Source organism: Penaeus vannamei, chromosome 23, assembly GCF_042767895.1.
Source record: "Penaeus vannamei isolate JL-2024 chromosome 23, ASM4276789v1, whole genome shotgun sequence".
Lineage (NCBI taxonomy): Eukaryota > Metazoa > Arthropoda > Malacostraca > Decapoda > Penaeidae > Penaeus > Penaeus vannamei.
In genome coordinates this window covers 36,354,679-36,374,768 of record NC_091571.1, presented here as the reverse complement: position 1 = coordinate 36,374,768, position 20,090 = coordinate 36,354,679, and the positions used below count along the sequence as shown (strand labels likewise).

Genomic DNA, 20,090 nt, shown 5'->3' with positions numbered 1-20,090 from the left:
TTTTTTTTTCTATATATATACATCATAAACAGAAAGTAAAATCAAACTATATGATCTATAATTATTTTCTTTTCAAATATTTTCCTGTTCCAAATATAGTTTGAAATTTGAGATATACATTGTTCACCAATGTTAAAAGTGCTATATCCAGTATTTTTCATTATTCCATTCATTACTTGGGCACATTCTTATTTTATAGGTAAACATGGCAAGCATACACATTTATTTGTAACCAGCAAGTTTAAGTATAGAAAAGGTATGAATGAGACTGGATATCTTCACAATACAAGAGATGTATTTGACCGGTTTCGATTACGTCTTCATCTGATGAAGACGTAATTGAAACTGGTCAAATACATCTCTTGTATTGTGAAGATATCCAGTCTCATTCATACCTTTTCTACATTTGTCAACATGGATACGTTTCAAGTTTAAGTATAAAAAGCAAAAGAAGAAATAAATCATTGATTATAAAATAAATGGATTTGAGTGAAAAAAAATATACAATTTAAAGATGACTTAAAAGTGCATTACAATAATTTAATGTTTTCAAGGAGTTCAGTTTTGCGATTTCAACAAATCTAAAGAAGCGGACTTAGCGAGCGGGCATGTTTGTGAAGTGAAGTTAAAGTGAGTCAATCAACTGGAAAGAGATTTTAAATTGCAAATTGTTGGTTAGCTAGTGCTTTGCCTGCTTTTGATAGGACTTAAAAGGTATGCCAACTGATGTGGACAAGCCTCGGAGTGGTGCGGGTTGGGTATATTTTTTTCACACATGGTATAGTGGGGGTCATTTTCATTAAGGGGGTAATTAGACACTGAAGTGGCTGAGGTCTAATGGGAAAATCTCATATGCTCCAATGTAAATATATTCAAGGAGCAGTGTATGCTAAATGCCTGTCTTAACTGGTTAATAGACAGAATAATAATTTTTTTTTTTACTTCTAGGGCGAGAAAATATGGCATAAATAATCAGGTGTGAAATTAATTTTACAAGATCTCCATTTAAAGGGTACACAGTATGGGTGTGGTTAAAATAAAATAATGATTCTTTTAACATGTGTCTATCTTACTGATTTGGTTTTGTAGTTTTATATTTGTTACTAGGATAACCTTTCATTAATGGGAAATGTTTGTGCTTCTATAATTTAAAGCAATCATACACAAATACATTATAACCGAATAGAGAAAAAAATTCAAGTTTTGTTGTTTGTTTTATTATTTTCTTTTACAATTTTTGTGTTATTTTTATTAATTCCTTTTAAAATATCTCAAAAGTCCTTTTCCTGCAGTATATTCATATACCTTATTACAGCCATATAATCAAACAAAAATAGATATTCTAGACATTTGTGATTACAAAAGGCTACTCTTGAGATACTTCCATTGGCTCTGCTGTTGAAGTTGAAGCTTCATTATTGGTTGCCTTGGCTTTGGCACTATTCTTCTTCAGTGCTTTCATCTTGCGTGTCTGCAGCTGGCCTAAGTCTTGCTTCGTCATGTGAATGCGGCCAAGTTTTGTACCAAACACATCCCTGCTCTGGTTCTTCTTCTTGCCAACCTGGAAAGGAAACAAAATTGCTCTCTAAAAAGAATTCACAGGTAGGTGGGAGGAACAGGGCCACTTGTAGAAATACAATATTCTCAAGTTTGAAATAGTAAAAGTTCTATACCTTCAGATGTTTAGGTTGCCTGCAAGCCTTCTTCTTCAAGTCATCTGAGGCAAACTTAGTCCTCCTAATTTTCAAATCCATACAAGGTCCAATTTCTTCTAACTCAACACGGGGGATTCTTGTGCCAGATTTTTTCAATAGGATCCTGTGAAAAATAAATAACTGAATAAAATAATGCTAATAATATGAAGTCAGATCAACCTCTTCCCTCATTAGCCCCAGTAAATTGATATAATTTTATAGTCTAGGTTTTACAATTATGAGAAAATTTTGTAAATAACTATTTCATTAATTTCTATTCATTTGTTCAATGATTTACACCTATTATATTTTCTGATCTCTTATTGTTTTTGTTTTTTTTTAACAAATACCTATATCATTTACATTTTCTCATTATCATGATGAGTGATGATGAACATGATAGTGATAGTTATAAGGATTTTATTTTCAAAAACTTTGAAATTCTAGAATATGTTATAAAATATACTGCAATCTAATAAAGCAAATAAAACCATGATTTATAAACTATACAAAAAGATGTGAAGAAGGGAGTGAAAACACATGGTCTTACCAATCTAAATAGTTTCCACACACCTGTTCAGTAAGAAAGGATATTGATATACTGCATTTCACAAGGTAAAATGCAAGCCAGTGAAAGAGAGAGAGAGAGAGAGAACAAAAGAGAGAGCAGTCATATAAAAACAATTACCTAGAAATTAATCCTTCTCTCCTGTAACAAGTAAATACAACATGCAAATAATAATAATAATCAACTCACTTGTAACTCCTCATATAAATTGTATCGTCTGTTGCCGTAAAGAGAAGTGCATGTTCAAAGCCCTGCAACCTTACATCAGTTGCTTCTACACCCCTGAAGAAGTCAATCAGTATATTTTTAAGGTTCTTGTAGTCCACCAAGTCTTCAAACTGGGTGCCGCAGAAGACCATGCAAGGTTTATTGCCCACAGTAATTTTCTTATTCTTGAAGTCTTCTAAACCTAAGTAGTTGTCTACCCCTAACTCAATCAAGTCAAGAATGTGGTGGTTAAACATTCGTCCTGTAAAAGAAGAAAAAATATTTGATAATTATTTCATTGTACATTTTCCTTTTACTGTTAATACAAAAAGGAACCATATGCTATTGCGGGGTTTGGATTATAATTTAACTGATCTTTTGAAAGCTGCCAAGACATTGCCTTGTTCTTTTTAACTTTTTTTTTTTTTTTAGGGGGAGGGGGGAGGTGTGCAAGTGCCAATTCATATAAAAAAGAATAAAATTCTTTAGCTGATTCATTATTGAGACTAAGAAAAATCAAAAACATACCCAGAATAAGGTTATTAGGTCTTTTCTTGGAATGTGTGGCATAAGCAAAGAGAGATGCATCATGCTCGTGTGCTAATCTTTCCACGGGGAGAATGTCTTCAAAGGGTAAAAGCTGGTCCTGACTTTGCAGAAGCTTTGAGTCTTGTCTTTTCAGGGCATACTGAAAGTCAGAATAAAACATTAGAAAGCATTGGAACTGGAGAGAGAAAAAATTGTCAAAGAAAGAGACATACATGTACAGACCGACACAGACACAGAAAACACAGATAAATATATCAATATAAACATTTTTCTAGCTATATAATGAATCATTTCATGAATAAATGTAAAAGACTTCAAATCAGTTCCTGTAGCTATAGTCTGAAAAAGGTTTTCTTATTTTGTACATTTGTACATAAATAATTAACAATCAGGAAAGAAAAAAATTAAGTGTAACCAATATTACTTACTATATCCTTTATACATTTGCGCATAAACTCTCCGGTCTTTATCCCATGCAGAAACAAACACTGTTTTGTATTTTCAATAATCTTTGGCTCTCTCTTGACCAGGGCACGCTTTGCACGTGGATTTTTGGGTTTTCTGAAAAAAAGTGGTAAAAATCAATCAATCAACTTTCATAAACTTCTATCCTGCCATCAAACCTTTACGTCAGGTGTCACAAAAATAAATGGACCATCGTTAATGGGTTAAGAGCCTAGGGTGGGGGTTTTAGGGGGGTGGAGTCCAATTCAAATCTTCCAGGAGTCTTAAATTGCATATTCCCGATCTTCAATCTTGCTCATGCTTTTCTCTGATGTTCGCAAGGGCTTAAGATACGTAAAAGGCAATTTACAAGCACCAATATTGCAAGAATTTCAAGGCGAGGGAAATCTTTCAGAATAACTAGTACTATTTCATATACAGAAATAACTATTAATCAAGTCGACACTTGTACTGTGGGCTACTTCCTGCAATTTAAATCCACATAGTCTTAATTCAATTAGAAATAAGATTTCCTTCTGTTCCTGAGAAAATGTATCTTCATAAACCCCAAGAAATACTTACACCACTCTTTGCATTACAGTCATCTTGTTACAGTTTCTCTGCTGTCGTCTTGTAGAAGAAAATGATCACTTGTTATAGCATTTAGAGTTGAGTTCAAAGTTCCTGTCTCCGTCAATTATTTACTTGGTTTTATTATGACTGCTCGCGCCGCACACGTGTTTCTCGCCCTCCCGTGTTTACAGTCTCGAGGGATCGTAAGGGTAAGCTCTGTGAATATTTCTTTTTTGTATTTACGCAGCGCTTTTTCCAGAAATTATATTAAGATAATATTTATGATATAGATTTTGTCTATTTCGTCGAAATTTGAATAAATAAATTTTACATACCGTGAGTAAATCTACTCTTTATTCCCCAAGCAACCAAAAAAAGGGGTATCAATTTAAAAAATAGATAATCAGTGACAAAACACCTGGACAATATTTGATTATATCAAATCATATTTAAGCAAATCCACGTCGAAAAGAACCGACGCTCAAGTCCACATTCCACAAGTAAATAAACAGACGACGAAGTATGAACTTGACACTCGGCGGCAGGAAAGTCAAATCTTCGTATTAAATCGCCTTTTGAGTGTCTTTTAGGGGGGTAAATAGAAATTTATGTGTGGTATACTTCTATGAGATCGTGTTCACTTGAGTAAACAAGATGAGTGAAGCTGACGCTGTATTTAAGGTAAGAAGTAGACGGTGGCAACTGAAGCTACGGCAGTTGGAGTTCTTATTTATATGTATTAATTCTTTTCTTTGGCCTTTTGTATTTCCATAATGGCTGTCTATATTTGTTCATCAATCCTTTGGGACACCGTATGCTTGAGGATGATATAAGAGAATTTGCATAATTAAATGGATATTTAATGAAATTATTAGTTGTATATAGTTTCAGTATTCATACTTTCAACTTTCATTTTTTTTTTTAGAATGGCTATTGGTTGTTAAAAGTTCCAATAATTTGCTAGTGAAATGAGTTATGATAGATGTTAGGACACTATGATATTACATAGAAAGTATCCTCATAGCTAACATATAACATGACATTCCAGGGCAAGATCCACTACTATGGAAGAGAGCAGTATTATCAAGCAATGCAAAATGAATCTGTGGCGGCAACAAAAAAGTTTGGCAACGATCCTGTGTATCGCTTCTACTCAGCAGTGTCGCATCTTTTGCAAGGCCAGACACAGGAAGCGATTAGACAGTTGCAACCATTGCAGGTGGGTTGGTTTTGAGAAATTAGATTAGATTAAAGGACCCTAGTGTGTCTTAATCTAGTCTAATTTAAATAAAATGTTTTTAGAATTTAATTAGAACCATAATCATATAGAGCATAAACTAAATGTAAGCCAATATCTAATACAAATTCTAAAGCTAATGCCATCAAACAAAAATATAAGACTGAAGCAATACTTAATCAAATTTTGAAATAAATCTAAATTTAGTTATTATTGAAATGAGGAATACATTCATGTGAAAAAGAATTTACGTAATTCCATTAATGTTGGGAGTTTGAATTATATTTCTCATGATTTATCTGAGTCACAATAATTTATTAGAATGTAATTTATTTTTTATTTGTATATGTTCTTCTTTTAGAATGGCAGGTTGATCTTTACAGTACTGACACACTAAGCTAGGGCCAATTAAAAATATTCTTATAGAAGACAAAAGTTGCAATTTTCAATACAAGAAATAGTCAGGAGACATGAAGGATAACACCACAAATAAAGGAAAAAGGTTGTGGAAAGTGCTGCTCATAGCGTAAGTCCACTTAGCGCTCCTGAGTTTCAGCTCTATCTTGCCATGCCTACTGAGGTGAAGACAATGTTTCCTGGGGGATGTTAGGAGGCAGAGTCCCCCATCAACACTCCTCTCAGATAGTCCCTGAAGCATATGCCCAGTCATGGTAGTTAAATTTTGTTGAAAATAGTTTGTGATGTGGAGTTGGGGATTTGTGAATGTGTTTGTAATGTAAAGATTTACTGAATGGCATAAGTGTGAGACACAGATATTGATATTTCTTTCTGTACCTCTTCACAGAATGACCAAGATGTCATGCTGGGAACACTTCTTGCATTGATCTATGCTCATCGACACTGCCAAGTAGTTGACAAAGAAGCTGTTACTATGTTGGATGCTAAGCTCAAAGAAGAAAGAAAAAGGGCTCCAGAATCTGTAAATATGAACTTATAAGACTTGTATAATTTTACTTTGCTTGGAAGTTATCATCAAATGAGGATGCCTCAGAGTAATTACTGAATTTGGAGCTGCCTTATGTAATTTACCCTTAGTTGACATATTTTCATCTTTCAGTGTTTGTATTATGCTGCCATGTTCCTCCTTCTCTCTGGAAAAGTGGACAAAGCACGAGAATATATTGATCGCATGTTGAAACTAAACCCTGAAGATCTTGCTGGGCTCACATTAAAAGGCTGGGTGGAGCTGTTTGCTGGTAGAGAGAGTAAAATCAAAAACACACTCCAGTTGTTTGAGGCTGTACTTCAAAGGTAGGTGGCATAGATTATATATAAGCTACTAGCATTGTGACTACAGAAACTGTTTTGTCTTTAAAAAACAAATATTTAGGCTGAACAGGTAAACTTTTGCAATTTGAATATAATCTTGTGTGAAATAACAGATATTATTGTTTAATGATATGAACAATGTTTATGTATCTTGTGTTTGTAATAAGATTTTTAAGTAGCTTCTTTATCTATTGTAACTCATTTTTCAGGTCCCCAAAGAATATTGATGCTCTCTTCGGAAAAGCAAAGTACTATGAAAATCGCAGTTCTTACAAAGAATCCATGGAAACTCTGAATGTCCTTGTTGTTGCATACCCTGATTTCACCGGACCACTTGTAGAGAAGATGAAGGTGTATCTCTCAGAACAAGAATGGGACCAGTCTATGGATGCAGCTACAAGGTACGTTTATTCAAAATGATATTTGACTTGATGAGCTATTTTATTCTTACACTGGACTTTATCAGTGACATATCCATGAAGTTATCATTAATATATGAAATATACTTTTATCTTTTGACAGAGTTCTTAGTGTAGACTCTCACAATATTGAAGCCTTGAAGCATAAAACCTTGTATGCACTGTGCCGCCAAGGTAACTATGACGAAGCAGCTCAGGCACTTCGAGATTTATACAGTGAAATGGATAGGAGTGAGCCAAACAACGCATCTCTTTTTGTTCATATGGCTCAGTTGTTTTCAAGAATTGTAAGTATGATAAAGAATACCTGTGAAAGAAGTACATGAGTTGTTCCAAAAGAAAGGACAGAATGAATATATTCATAGTACTTTTTCACTCCTTAATTATTGATAGATTAACTCATGTTATCAATGTATATTTATGCCTGACAAATTTCTTGTGTGAAAGAAACTGATTTGTATTAGAAGAGACTTGTACACTGCTTGAATATTAATAGGTTAACTTTTTTTATTAATATATATTTATGGCAAACAAATTTCTAGTGTGGAAGAAATCGTCTTGTGTTAGAAGAGACTTTCATGATGGCAAGCAAAGCTGCAAAAATTGATACAGGGAATGCAGAATACCTCACAGAAGTGGGTTATCAGTGTCTATTACAAGGTCGCAACAAGGAAGCCACTAAGTATTACAAGAATGCTACGAAATTGGATGAGTCATCTGTGGCAGCTCTCACAGGTTAGATACCCTGATAGATGGTCATAGATACTTTGTAAAAAAAAAGAAGAAAAAAGAAAAAATGCACTATCAACTCATATATTTCTCCAAAAGACATGACTTTATCTATATCAGTGTCAACTTGTGCTTTTATTGAATGCATTCACCTTGTTTATATATCACCATACCATTTTAAAGGCCATAATTTTTATCTTCAGGGATAATCTCATGTCAGCTGTTAGAGGGGCAGGTGGATGTTGCAGAACAGCAGTTGGAATTTTTGAAAGAGGTATTAACAATTTATATCCTGTCATCATATGCCTGTAATTGTTCTTGCCAAGTTAGACATGTATTCATGAGTTGATATAATTGTTATTACTTTGGATCTCAACTAGAAACCTTCCTGCTTCCATGCTCCCTAAGGCCCTTCTTCAATTTTCCAGGTACAGCGGAGCCTCGGGGCATCACCGGATATCCTTTACCTGTCTGCTGTTTTAGGGCGGATGAAAAATCAGAATCCCGACACAATATTAGGTATTTTTGTGTGATAAGCTTTATGTAATGTTATTACTATTACTATTGTTAATAGAATTAATAACATTTGATTATGAAAGTTTAATCTTCATTTATATACTTTTATTTTGTTTATTTTTAAGTTTAGGTAGTAGAATAGTAAATGTAGACTTTGAATGACAAATTATTCAATTTCTTAGTTTCAACTTCTGTTGAGATTAATTATATATTTGTTCTAATGTTTATGTAATTTTGTGCTCTTTTAAATTATCATGCAGTATATGTATTGTCATTGATATTTTTTCTGATTTGCTTCTGTATGTTGGACTCACATAGAGGGAGTAATATCAACTATTATCCACAGCTTTACTGACGGAAGCAATTGACAACCACTTCAAGAACCATCGAGGAATGGCCTTTGGTTCCACATACCTGGCGGCTCTGAATCCTGACTTCTTGCTTCTCATTGTCCATGAATGTCTCCTCTATGCTCCAAATCAGGTATGGAAGAATGAGTTAGGTATTTTAGCATTAAACTAGGATGATATTCTTCAGCAGCACATGCCATATATACATTTTTTTAATGGTTCCAATAATTAAGATAATATATGTTCATGAAAAAGAGTCTGAAACTGATAACCTTTTTTCACTGTTCATATAATTTTAGAAAGTTGAATGAATTTATTTACTTGATGTTCATTTCACTAGCCAAGTGATACCGCAACGACAACTGAGGTGCCTCCTGTTGTGAAACGAGCATTACTTGTACTGGATGCCATTACCCGTGCATGTCCTGCCCTCCTTACTGCTCTTGTGCTCTCTGCTCGTACAAAGTTTGTTACTGGTGACGTGAAAGGAGCATCAACAATACTCCAGCATGTGTTAGATGAAATTGGTAAGGAAAATTAAGATTCATATCATGTTGAGATCAGAGGAGTTTTAGTGTTGAAAAGCAAATTCAGATTTATTGCAATATGCCTGAATGTCACTTATACTGACAGATTCAACAAGTTCTGATGCACACTTGCTGATGGCCCAGATTCAGCTCCACCAAGGAAACTTCAAGCAAGCTCAGCAGAGCCTGGAAGTGGGACTCTCATATAACTTTGAGGTATTTTTTTTCTCGTCTCTAATGAGATCATAAACAGAAAGCCTGGATTTTTTAACAGCTAGTACCATATTAGACCAGAAACTTCAAACCACAGTAGTTTACTGTATTGTTGGGTTTTATATAAAGACAGCTGCTGATTTTGAGTTTGATAAAACTAAGGCTTATGATAGTTTATTATTTTAGATTACACTCTCCTTACTTTAACAGGTAAGAGAGCAACCAACATACCACCTAGTTCGAGCAAGGGTTATGAAAAAGCAGGGACAGTATCAAGAAGCTATCAATACACTGAAATCCTGTTTGAACCTTGCAAATACCAGACCCACAAGTAAGTTCATTCATCCCATTGACAGATGAGGTGTATAGTACATTATATTCATAATTTTTAGTTCCATTAAGTAGTGTGTAAAACTGGGATTTACTTACAACTAAGTATTAGTGAGATCTTCAACACCAGTTAGAGGTCCAATGCATTTACTCACAGTAAATTCCATTGTAATTCCTGATTTTAGTGCAGCTTCATAGATGTATTTCATCCTTCAAAATCTTCTGTTGTAATTAGTTCAGAAAGTTCCCTTAGTCATAGAAGTATCATAGACATTCCTTTTTATGTGAACATGCACATGATTTATTAAAAATGCGATTTCATGTCTCTTCCAGCAACTAAAGGAAGCCGCAATAAAGCTGAGCTGACTTTGCCTGACAGAGCATCAGTATTTTTAGAATTATGTGATGCTTACCGGCTCAATGACCAACCTAATGAGGCAGCTAGTATCATGACACAGGCAATGACGGAGTTTCAGGTTAGTTTGTAGAAACTGAAATTCTTTCTACATTTTATCAAAATTAAGATAAGAAGGTTTAATGTTTCTTTATGTATGTTATATTTTTTGCTACTATATTACATTTCTAGGTGATAAATAAAACTATTATCATTATAATGGCTGGAATATATAATTGATGTAATTAGCTAGATGATGTAGGAATTTCAGATGCACCCCTTTAAATGATTTTTTAAAAGTTAAAAATTAAACTAGATAATTTCAAAAGGTAAACTAACAGGTATTTTTCTTTGAAGGGAACTGGTGAAGAAATCAGGCTAAATATTGCCAGTGCAGACTTGGCCTTAATGCGTGGAGATGTTGAACATGCTCTTGCCATGCTGCGATCTATTGGACCTGATCAGCCGTACTACCTGGAAGCTAGAGACAAGATGGCTAATATTTATCTTAATAATCTCAAAGACAAGCGAATGTTTGCTACTTGTTATAGGTGTGGTAAAATGAAATTCATTCAGTATTTTTGATATAAGGAATTTCAATAAAACAGAATTGTATTCTGCATCTTCACAAAAAAATACAGTGCATCATAAAATATAGTTACTTCATATATGAAATTATTTCATGTATAAACATAAATTGATATTTCAAAGAGGTAAATAGATAGGTGAGCTTGTATGACTATGTAGATATTATGTATATTTTCATACAATTTGACTGCATTTTTCTTCATTAACAGAGAAGTAGTTGAAAAGAATCCAACGCCCCAGAGCTACTTAATGTTGGGGGATGCCTACATGTCCATTCAAGAACCTGACCGTGCCATTGAGGTAACAGTATGATCGCAGTTTTGTTATTGATGCTCTGTTATTACTTTGAAATTTCAGAGCTGTATGACTTTCATATGATGATTCTTTTATGCTAGACTTTAGCTCATTATGTCTTATATTCTGCTATTTCTTTTTGGTTAGGTTTATGAACAGGCTCAGAAACGTAACCCAAGAGATTCGGTGTTAGCATGTCGCATGGGCATGGCACTTGTGAAGACGCATCAGTATGGAAAAGCTATCAATTATTACAAGGAAGCAATAAAGAGTGGAAGCAGTAACCAGTTACGGTAAGATTTCGTGCCATGAATTGGTCAAATTAGGGTACACAAGATTTAAGTACATATTTTTCTAAACCCTTGTTTTTAATCATATCCCATTAGATTGTGTTGAATATGATGTGTCTCTTTAGATTATTAGAATGAGATTTGTTAACAATATCACTTATTTTTTTAAAAGCTCACTAAGACATGACATCATGACTTTTGACTAGATAGCCCAAAAAGACAATGGCTTATAAATGATGTCACAAAAGCAGTATGAAAGAAATCACTCAAATATAAAGACTACAAGTTCCATGTTACATATTTCAAACAGATATGATATGGCTGAGCTGCAAATGAGGCTGAAGCAGTATGATAAATCAGAGAAGACCATTAACCAGGCACTGGAAGTGGAAGCCATCAATCATTCCAACCTTACTTCTATGCTTACTCAAGCAAAGCTCCTCAACCTTCTTGCAAAGGTAAACCTCCGAAGATTTGTTTGGACCAGTCTATAAGTAGTCTATAAATATGGGAATGATAAGCTTCCAGAAGAGCAATCAGTATTCATTTAATATCTGAATACTGAAAGAATGATTATACAAATGTTTGAACTCAAAGTATTTTGCAAATTGTTAGCACATCAGATCCCCAGAAAATCTTGTGTATATGATGAGCATCAGATATTTAGAAATTTGGAGTTCTTCTTTTTCATTTCTGGAACATATTGCATGCTAGTGTGTTCTTGTATTTTTTCATTCTTCTGCCTTGGGATAATTTGGATGATCTTACATTAATGTTTTGAATTTCAGGTTCATGAAAGGGCAGGTCATTTTGATCAAGCTCTTTCAACTCTTAGTAAGGCCAAGGATGTGCAAGTAAAAGTCCTCAAGAGAGCACAGGTAGAGCTGCCAGACTCCGTAGCTGAGCAGAAGCAGTTAGCTGGCAGGTATGTTTGATAACTAGCTGTTGCTCGAGTTTGTAATGTTTTTGGGGTACATTGTGAGAGTATATAGACTAATCTCTACTTTTATGATAACTGTGATTAATTTCTTTGTATCATATGCAAAGCTTTTCAGTTCTTCATTTGGAGTTTTATGCTATTTACAAAATTATTTTGTGAACATAAGAAATTGCCTTGATTTTTCAGCATGTGCAGCAAGATGGCTGAACATGCTGCAAACCAGCGTGAGTTTGATCAAGCTATTAGGTTGTACAAGGAAGCTCTTCAGTATGATCCAGAACATGCTCCTACACTTTTGGCCTTAGCAAAGCTTTATATGCAAGTAAGCATAATAATTGTTTTACTAAACAAGAATGAAAAGGTTTATGTATTACTGTAGTGAAGGTGGATATCCTTATCAACTTTGTTGCTTTTAGCTTGCTGTGTGGACTAACTAGCACATGGTTCAAAATGTTGGTTAACAGCGGTAGATGTCAGAGGCTATCAGTATAGATTTGCATCTATGTCTTCAATGATGTGTGTATCACAATATTTTACAAATATAACAAAAAAGTGTATGATATGCAGGTAGTAAGAAATGCATTTGAAAAAGGCTAAAAAAATTACATATCAGTATATGCCATCAAGTTTCAAGTATTCATGAGTCTTATATTTATATCAAGTAGAGCTGTTCACCTGTTATATTTTAAGTGTTGGAAATATGTAAAGGGTAGAATGAAAAAAACATGAACAAAATATGTTTTGCTTCCCAGATTAATGACTTGGATCAGTGTCAGTACACTTGCATGACACTGCTGAGAAGTGACAAAGAAAATGACAGTGCCACAGTCATGATGGCTGACTTGTCATACCGACGAAATGAGTATGATACAGCTATGTTTCACTTCCAACAGTTACTTGGTATGTAGTTCATGTTCACTCAATATGTCACTGGAAATAAACTGTTCTTCGGCTTACTTTAGTTTGCATAAAAAGTTTTTATCCGTCATTGCAGTAACAAATGGCAAATGATCGTAACTGTATTTGATTCAATTTGATTCTCATTTCATTAATAAAAATGTAAAGTTTTTAAGATTGTATGCTGTTGTAAATTTCATTGATTGATATGTAGAAACCTTCATTTAATGTTGGTTTTATATAGCACTCTAACTGTTGTATGCAAACTCTCATAATTTATATTGTTCTAATCAAAACAGACAGGCGTCCAGCATATTTCCCAGCATTAGCTCGTCTTGTAGAGGTTATGCGACGAACTGGAACCTTAGATGAGACAAATCCATATCTTGATCGGGCTGAGCAAGCTACCCTTAAGCCATACATGGACTCTGGTTTCAACTTCTGTAAAGGCTTATATGAATGGTATTATTCTGAATTTGCTGAAAATTTATCCATTTCTATATTTCAAACTTTTTGTCAAAATTGATGCTTAGATATGAGACCAATATATAATTTTGTAATACCATAAAAATTGGAGATATTGGGAATACATCCATTTCAGAACTTTACTGACAGCTTTTTCACATTATACTCTTTTATAAACAAGTAAGCTTTTTCACAGGTATGTAGGAAATCCCAATGCCGCATTGAAGTACTTCAATAAAGCACGGAAGGATCAAGAATGGGGTCAAAGAGCAATTTATAACATGATTGAAATTTGCCTGAATCCAGATAATGACACCATTGGAGGCGAGACTTTTGAAAGTGTGGACAGTGAAGTCAACCAGTCTGGTGCAAGAGACACTTTGGACATGGCAATTAGGACAGCAGATAAACTCCTGAAGGTAAATTGTTTTAGGGGAGACGATTAGATTTTTTTATTTGAGACATCATTTTTGAGATATTTGCTGAGAATAGCTACCTGCCTTTCACAACAGATTTTTATGTTTCAGGAACTGAGTCCCAAACCTGGTGATCAGCAAGTTTCTCATCAGATTCTAAGTAATTTCCTCTTGTTGGCAACAAAGCAGAAGGCCAATGCTGAGCGAGCACTGCAAGATTTTATGAACATTGCCAGCCAAGAAAGTTACAAGAATCATGTTGGGGCCATTCTTGGTATGGCTACAGCATACATGATATTAAAGCAGGTTAGATAAAAAACAACAGTGATTTTTGCCAGGTATTATACTAGAAATATAGATACCTTTGTAATATTAAGAATTGATTTTCCTTCAAACGGTTCAGGTGGTTGTGCTAAATCTATTCAAGTGAGGTATTTTCATTTTAAAATTGGTGTGTCTAGAGAAAAATTCACATAATAGCTTTCATCCAAAATTTTAAATTTGTTTTCAGACTCCACGTGCTCGAAATCAGCTAAAGCGAGTAGCTAAATCAATTTGGAATTTTGAGGATGCAGAATACCTGGAGAGATGTTGGTTACTGTTGGCAGACATATATGTGCAGACTGGAAAATATGACATGGCTACAGACCTTCTCAAGGTTTGATATGAATACTGATTTTTTGCCAAACAGAAATTGTTTTCACATGTTATTTCTTGTTTATATATTTCTCATGCTTGTCTACCTAGAAGTAAGTACAAAATACATGATTCCTTAAATTCAAATATCAATAGTAAGGGTCTTGTATGTATACAACAATACTAACTCTCAGGAAAGTATATTTTCAACCTCAAATTTCCTCTTCTAGCGTGTCTTACAGCACAACCGATCTTGTATGAAAGCTTATGAATATATGGGTTTCATCATGGAGAAGGAACAAAGTTATCGGGATGCTGCATACAACTATGAACAAGCTTGGAAGTTCAGTGGAAATACAAATCCAATGATAGGTAAGAAATTTAACTAGAACTTTAAGATAGTTTGTAACTTCAGCCTTTGATATACATACACAAACATATGAAATGTACTTATCTCTGTATCTCTATTTTTAGTATTTTAAGACTCAATATTTTCCCTTTTTCAGGATACAAGCTGGCATTCAATTACATGAAAGCCAAAAGATATGTAGATGCAATAGATGTGTGTCATACTGTTCTAAATAAGCACCCTGAGTACCCAAGGATACGCAAAGATATTCTGGATAAATCACGAGCAAGCATTCGAGTTTAAAGGGAGATATTTGGAAACTCAAAAGAAGAAAAAAATCCAGATATACTCATTAGAGGTTATTAGAAATACTGATGAATGTCACTGATAGATCTGTACATGGAGATGTGTTTTTAAAAATTATTATTTATAATGATTTTTTTGAACCATGTGGAGTATTTGTTATATTTGTATAATTTACTAATGATTGGTGTGTTTTCTTAGTGCTGAATTATTATTACTAATAATTTTATCAGATAACTTTATTTTTACAATGTAGATGATCTTATTATATATATTTTTTTCTTCCTTTTTTCCAGTGGGATTGTTTAATCTAGTCAATTATTCCATTTTATGTTAGGCATCCCCAAATAGTCTAGTCATACACAGCCTGAAATTATTTAATAGAATAATGCTTGAACATATTACTCAGAGAATATTTATCACCTTACATTACAAATATCCGTCCAGTAACACTACAGTTATAAGTGTATGCACAAGAGTTGAGATCCCAAGATTAAGATTGTTGAATTTGAAGTTTATGAAACTGCTTCACCAGTCTAAAATTGTATGAAATATTTTATTGTATAACTAGATGATAAATGAGAAATACTGTTTATGGAAAAATATTGGAAAGAAATAATTTTATACCTACAGGTTATATTGTGCACAATGCATTTATAATATTGAAACAATTAAACTGTTTGATCAAGTTTTTACAGTCTGTACAAGGAAAAAAAGACCAATTAATGCCGTAGAGGCTGAGGTACAGTCTGCATTACATATATATTCTTATTAATACTTGGTGATATTTCCTGCTTCTTGATGACCTCAACACATCACTAAATCAGGCTATTTAACTTTTTTCAGTGCACTGTTGAGTATACATGCCAGAGCCTCAGTGCCTCCAAAGATGTATTTATCAATAAACATGAACTTTTCAGTAATCCAGTCTTTGTGTTGCCTTGTAAATGAAAGAGATTTATCATGCATTTTTGCATTTTTGGCAGCACTATAATATCAGATTCAGTTCCCTTTGCAAGTTATTGTATGGTACACAGGGAGGTCTTTTAGGATGGTAGGTTGGCTTTTCATAAGTGATGGCATGGTCATGCTTGATATCAGAATATCTCTTCTCAAAAGTTTGTCAGTCCAGTATTGTTTACAAAGAGGAATAGCATTACATGGAAGGTCTTTAGCTACCCCCAAGACAATATAAATGGCAGACCTGGGCATAGCTACTTCTGCAATACATTGTACTTTTATAACCTGTCTTTGACCGTTCAAAAAAATACAGCCTCGGTAAACATAGCATATATATAGGTATTTCAAGTGGTGAGTGGCTGAGAATACTTCCATCTATCTCGGTCATAAAGTAAATTAACCATGGGAAGATAATGTGCCAGTAGAGGTGCCAGATTTTAGCGCATCTCCCTTGGAATACCGGGAATGATAGTGCACAAATAAAATGAGAATACCTCACCATAGGAAATATAAAGGATTTTTTCATTTTGTGTGCATTGTATGTTCAGCATAAAGGATTATTGTTAACACTTGTAATGTTTCAAAAAAATATACAAACCAACACCAGTGATTAATGATTTCCTTACTCCTTGGATCTTGTTTTACTTCTTAGCAATCTTGTGTGTTCTTGATTTCAGAAGTGAAAGGTTCCTGGCATCAATAGCCTTTGTATTATTATTTCATATGTTGGTTCTTGATCCATTATTGCATTTGTTATGATAACCATAGAGCAAAGTTCTTTTTAATGGAAGTATTGTCCACAAGTGATGACTATACAGGTTTGTATTAGTAAACAATAAAAATTTTTCATGTTTTTGTTTTCACCAAAATAAACTAATTGTGAACAGTATATATAAGCAACTTATTTATTTCACAACTTTGTTTTTGATTAACAGGGATAACTAGTAAAAAAGGAAGTGAAAAATATATTTAAATATTATAAATTTATTTTTGTACTACTTACATTCTTAGAATGTAACTTAGTGCTTTATATATATAAATATACTTAGTATAAAAGTACTGAAACAACTATATATTTCTTCCTGTATACATTATAAAAAAAACTCTTAATATACATTTATTAAAAAATCTCTTTTGACCAGATTAATTTGAACAAAGTGATTTTTAAAATTTGCCTTTAAGACTGAAGCAGATTATATTTGCTTTCAACTATATTGAACACAAACTCAACTGTCAAGAGATCTTTTCTTTAATGTTCCTACTAACTGTTAATTTTAAAACAAGGACTCCTTACTTAATATAATTTATTTTAAGTAAATCCTCATCAAAGTTCAAAGTTCATAGTTCAAGTAACTTTATTTCCTAATTACCAAACTGACCCTAAAAATAAAGCAAATACAGTATGTCTTGAGAACAGCAGTCAGTCACCTGATACATATTTTCGTGTTCGTTGTTTGCTGTCATGCTAATAATGCCTCAAGTTCCCTTTGAAATCATTTGATACCTGTAATGAAGTATGTGAAATGGGTACCTGAGCTTAAAAAAAGATATATAAAAAATCTAGTGAATCACTGCTTCACTAATGCAAAAGAAAAAAGAAAAAGACAAGAAGTAAAAAAATCTCATGCCCGTTGTAAGTATTATTGTGGAGTCATAAATGATATAGAAATTATGGTTAACTATCAATACAAATGCAAGTACAGTTAAGTTCATAAAAAGTAAAAAAAACTTAAGAAATATATCAATAGCAGTTATAATTTATAAACAAGCAAGCAGAATTAAAATGAAGAAATGACTATCACAAAGATTTCTTCAGTAAAGATTTATTTAATCTTAGCTGTTACCCTGTCTTACTCACAGAAACAGAACCTGAAATTTAATCATTATTGCACTGAAAAAACATAAAATATTCATAAGTTCTACTGTATAGCATTAGTTGTATGTAAATTATGATTTAGGTAACTATAGCTGCTGTGTAATTATGTATATATATAGATATAAAGATATATATGCATATATATAAACATTATATATACGTATCTATATATATCCCTATCTATCTATCAAAAATTGTTATGGTTTGCTAAATAGATGCATGTGGTGAAAACAATCCATATACTGAGGTAGATATTTTATCATAAAGACGCTGAAAGGTTACCTCATTGCTTGTTTGGAGACCAATCGGAACTATTCTTACAATACAAAACTTGACTTGAATGTCATTGGAAGCTTATACATAAGGCAACTGCCTCTTTTTAAACACGTTTAAAATCTTAAATTCTATGAACAGAACTACTTTTACTCATTATATATATATAGTAAAACATACACGACTTTCACCAGCAAGATGGATGGTATGTTCAATGTAAAAAACAGACACATGAAGTTGAGATCATGATTTACAGCCTTCATTATAAAGGTTCTTCTCCCATAATAACTGCTTTCTTTTGTCTATACTCCTCCTTGACCTTCTCCAAATCCTTGTCAGCATCAATTACAAGTACTGGAGCTGGGGGTGCACGAGGTTTATGCTCTAGTAACCAATTCTCGTAGTAGTTGTGAACCTTTTGAAAAAGAAAGTTAAGAGGTTATTTAGATGAGGATTTAGCATATACATATGTTTAAGTATAATCTTTAAAAACATGTTAGAGATGTACAAGCAGACCTTTAAACATACTTATCTGCCATATATACATCACTCTATGCATACTTAAATTTTAGCATTATAGTAAGTAGTAAGTATATTACTTACATAATGATAATTGTATAAAGCATTACATCTATATCTTTGAGTTATCAAAATGAATAAGAGGAAGAAGAAGCAGCAACAGCAGTACTAGGAATAAATCAGTATGAACAGCTTCAGTTAAATCACTCTTCTAAATACCTGTTTGAGATACTCCAATGGAACACCTGCTTCTTCTGACCGACCTCGCTCTATCATCCTGTTGTGTACAGTTTCTGGTGTCGATCTTAAGTATACTGTGTAAATATAGAAATATAACCACATTTTAGTCTTTTCATCGTTTTCACACAATTTGCTGGAAAATGAAGAAATAATACAGAACATACCATTCATTAAATAGATTCATTGCTTCAGCTTTAGACAAATATTTATGCTTTCTTACCTATTAAATCTATTCCAATATCAAGAGTTGACTCAAGCAGATCGTAGTATTCACATAGTACACTATATTCTGCACCCTGTAGTTCTCCAGAATTATGACCACTTTCCACAAAACAATATCTGGAAATAAAAGTCATCAATATTACTTCACAGTTGTTGTTACTCTTTAAACAATGGATTTACTGTTCATTTAAAATTCACCTTTTAAATAATTTGCTGAATGGTAGATCATTACCATATATACTTTTTAGAGATCCTATCCCTATGTTGACTGCATACAGGACATCAATAATTTAATAATAAATATATAGATCTAATTATGTAAAATTTTAATATATAATACACGAAATGTCTCTAACAATCACTTCACATGGATTCACACGACAGAGACTAAGTCCCTAACTCCACATCAAAAAATTCATCATCAATCTAAGTTGCTGGGGGGCTCTGTCCCCTAATACCCCCAGGAAACCTTGTCTTCACCTTGGTATGCATGGCAGGATAAACCAGAAACTTGGGAGCACTGAGTGGACTTAGGATGAGAGTTGTGCTTTCCGCATTTTATTTTTTTTTATTATTATTATTTTTTTTTGTGGCGTTACCGTTTGTGTCTGCATATTACTTTTTGTACCGACATCTGCAGATTTTTGTCCTCTAAAAGAATATCATATTCAATTTGTCCTAACGTAGTGCATCCATACTGTAAAGATAAACTTATGCTTCTTTGCTCTCAAATTGCCCATGGATTAGTTTGGTGCGGTTAATTCAAATATCAATTTTAATAC

At 33.2% G+C, this 20,090-nt stretch overlaps 3 protein-coding genes across 5 annotated transcripts in view; 1 reads left to right on the top strand and 2 right to left on the bottom strand.

Annotated features, from left to right (window-relative positions):
* Positions 1-1,201: 1,201 nt before the first annotated feature.
* On the bottom strand, positions 1,202-4,238 carry Non3 (Ribosome production factor 2-like protein Non3). Its single transcript, XM_027354597.2, has 6 exons — positions 4,045-4,238; positions 3,447-3,579; positions 2,998-3,157; positions 2,452-2,731; positions 1,674-1,818; positions 1,202-1,561 (listed from the first exon to the last, which is right to left on the bottom strand). Exons 1-6 carry the CDS (start codon positions 4,065-4,067, stop codon positions 1,367-1,369), a joined length of 936 nt encoding a protein of 311 aa, XP_027210398.2. The 5' UTR covers positions 4,068-4,238; the 3' UTR covers positions 1,202-1,366.
* A 293-nt stretch (positions 4,239-4,531) lies between these two features.
* On the top strand, positions 4,532-17,066 carry LOC113803772 (tetratricopeptide repeat protein 21B-like). Of its 2 annotated transcripts, XM_027354596.2 has the most exons (27): positions 4,532-4,716; positions 5,084-5,254; positions 6,078-6,212; positions 6,351-6,544; positions 6,772-6,963; positions 7,085-7,268; positions 7,524-7,716; positions 7,914-7,984; positions 8,139-8,229; positions 8,573-8,709; positions 8,917-9,103; positions 9,210-9,319; positions 9,527-9,647; positions 9,980-10,122; positions 10,398-10,591; positions 10,838-10,928; positions 11,070-11,215; positions 11,523-11,670; positions 12,001-12,137; positions 12,339-12,474; positions 12,905-13,052; positions 13,349-13,511; positions 13,711-13,933; positions 14,042-14,236; positions 14,442-14,588; positions 14,797-14,938; positions 15,073-17,066. In XM_027354596.2, exons 1-27 carry the CDS (start codon positions 4,690-4,692, stop codon positions 15,216-15,218), a joined length of 3,972 nt encoding a protein of 1,323 aa, XP_027210397.1. In that variant the 5' UTR covers positions 4,532-4,689; the 3' UTR covers positions 15,219-17,066. The 2 variants fall into 2 exon arrangements, with proteins under 2 accessions (XP_027210397.1, XP_069993377.1); XM_070137276.1 differs by lacking the exons at positions 4,532-4,716; positions 5,084-5,254 and adding an exon at positions 5,808-5,943.
* An 80-nt stretch (positions 17,067-17,146) lies between these two features.
* The window catches only part of LOC113818333 (deoxynucleoside kinase), a 5,068-nt gene continuing 2,124 nt past the window's right edge, over positions 17,147-20,090 (bottom strand). Inside the window, exons 5-8 of one of the 2 annotated variants that reach the window (XR_003476848.2) lie at positions 19,307-19,425; positions 19,066-19,160; positions 18,508-18,742; positions 17,553-17,682 (exon numbers count right to left, since the gene is read on the bottom strand). Coding sequence is in view for 1 of the 2 variants with exons in the window: in XM_027370531.2 (XP_027226332.2) it covers positions 18,590-18,742; positions 19,066-19,160; positions 19,307-19,425 (367 nt within the window). In the remaining variant the exon portion in view is untranslated. Of the gene's footprint in view, positions 18,743-19,065; positions 19,161-19,306; positions 19,426-20,090 lie in introns of both variants that reach the window. The other variant, XM_027370531.2, reaches the window with a different exon arrangement.

Bases quoted from the DNA above. Each gene is read 5' to 3' on its own strand.
- LOC113803772 (XM_027354596.2), top strand. From the start codon at position 4,690: ATGAGTGAAGCTGACGCTGTATTTAAG. The intron at 6,964-7,084 runs GTACGTTTATTC...ATCTTTTGACAG, and splicing joins TCTATGGATGCAGCTACAAG to AGTTCTTAGTGTAGACTCTC. The intron at 12,475-12,904 runs GTAAGCATAATA...TTTGCTTCCCAG, and splicing joins TAGCAAAGCTTTATATGCAA to ATTAATGACTTGGATCAGTG.
- Non3 (XM_027354597.2), bottom strand. From the start codon at position 4,067: ATGACTGTAATGCAAAGAGTGGT. The intron at 3,580-4,044 runs GTAAGTATTTCT...ACTTTTTTTCAG, and splicing joins ACTGTAATGCAAAGAGTGGT to AAAACCCAAAAATCCACGTG. The intron at 2,732-2,997 runs GTATGTTTTTGA...CTTCTTTTACAG, and splicing joins ACCTAATAACCTTATTCTGG to GACGAATGTTTAACCACCAC.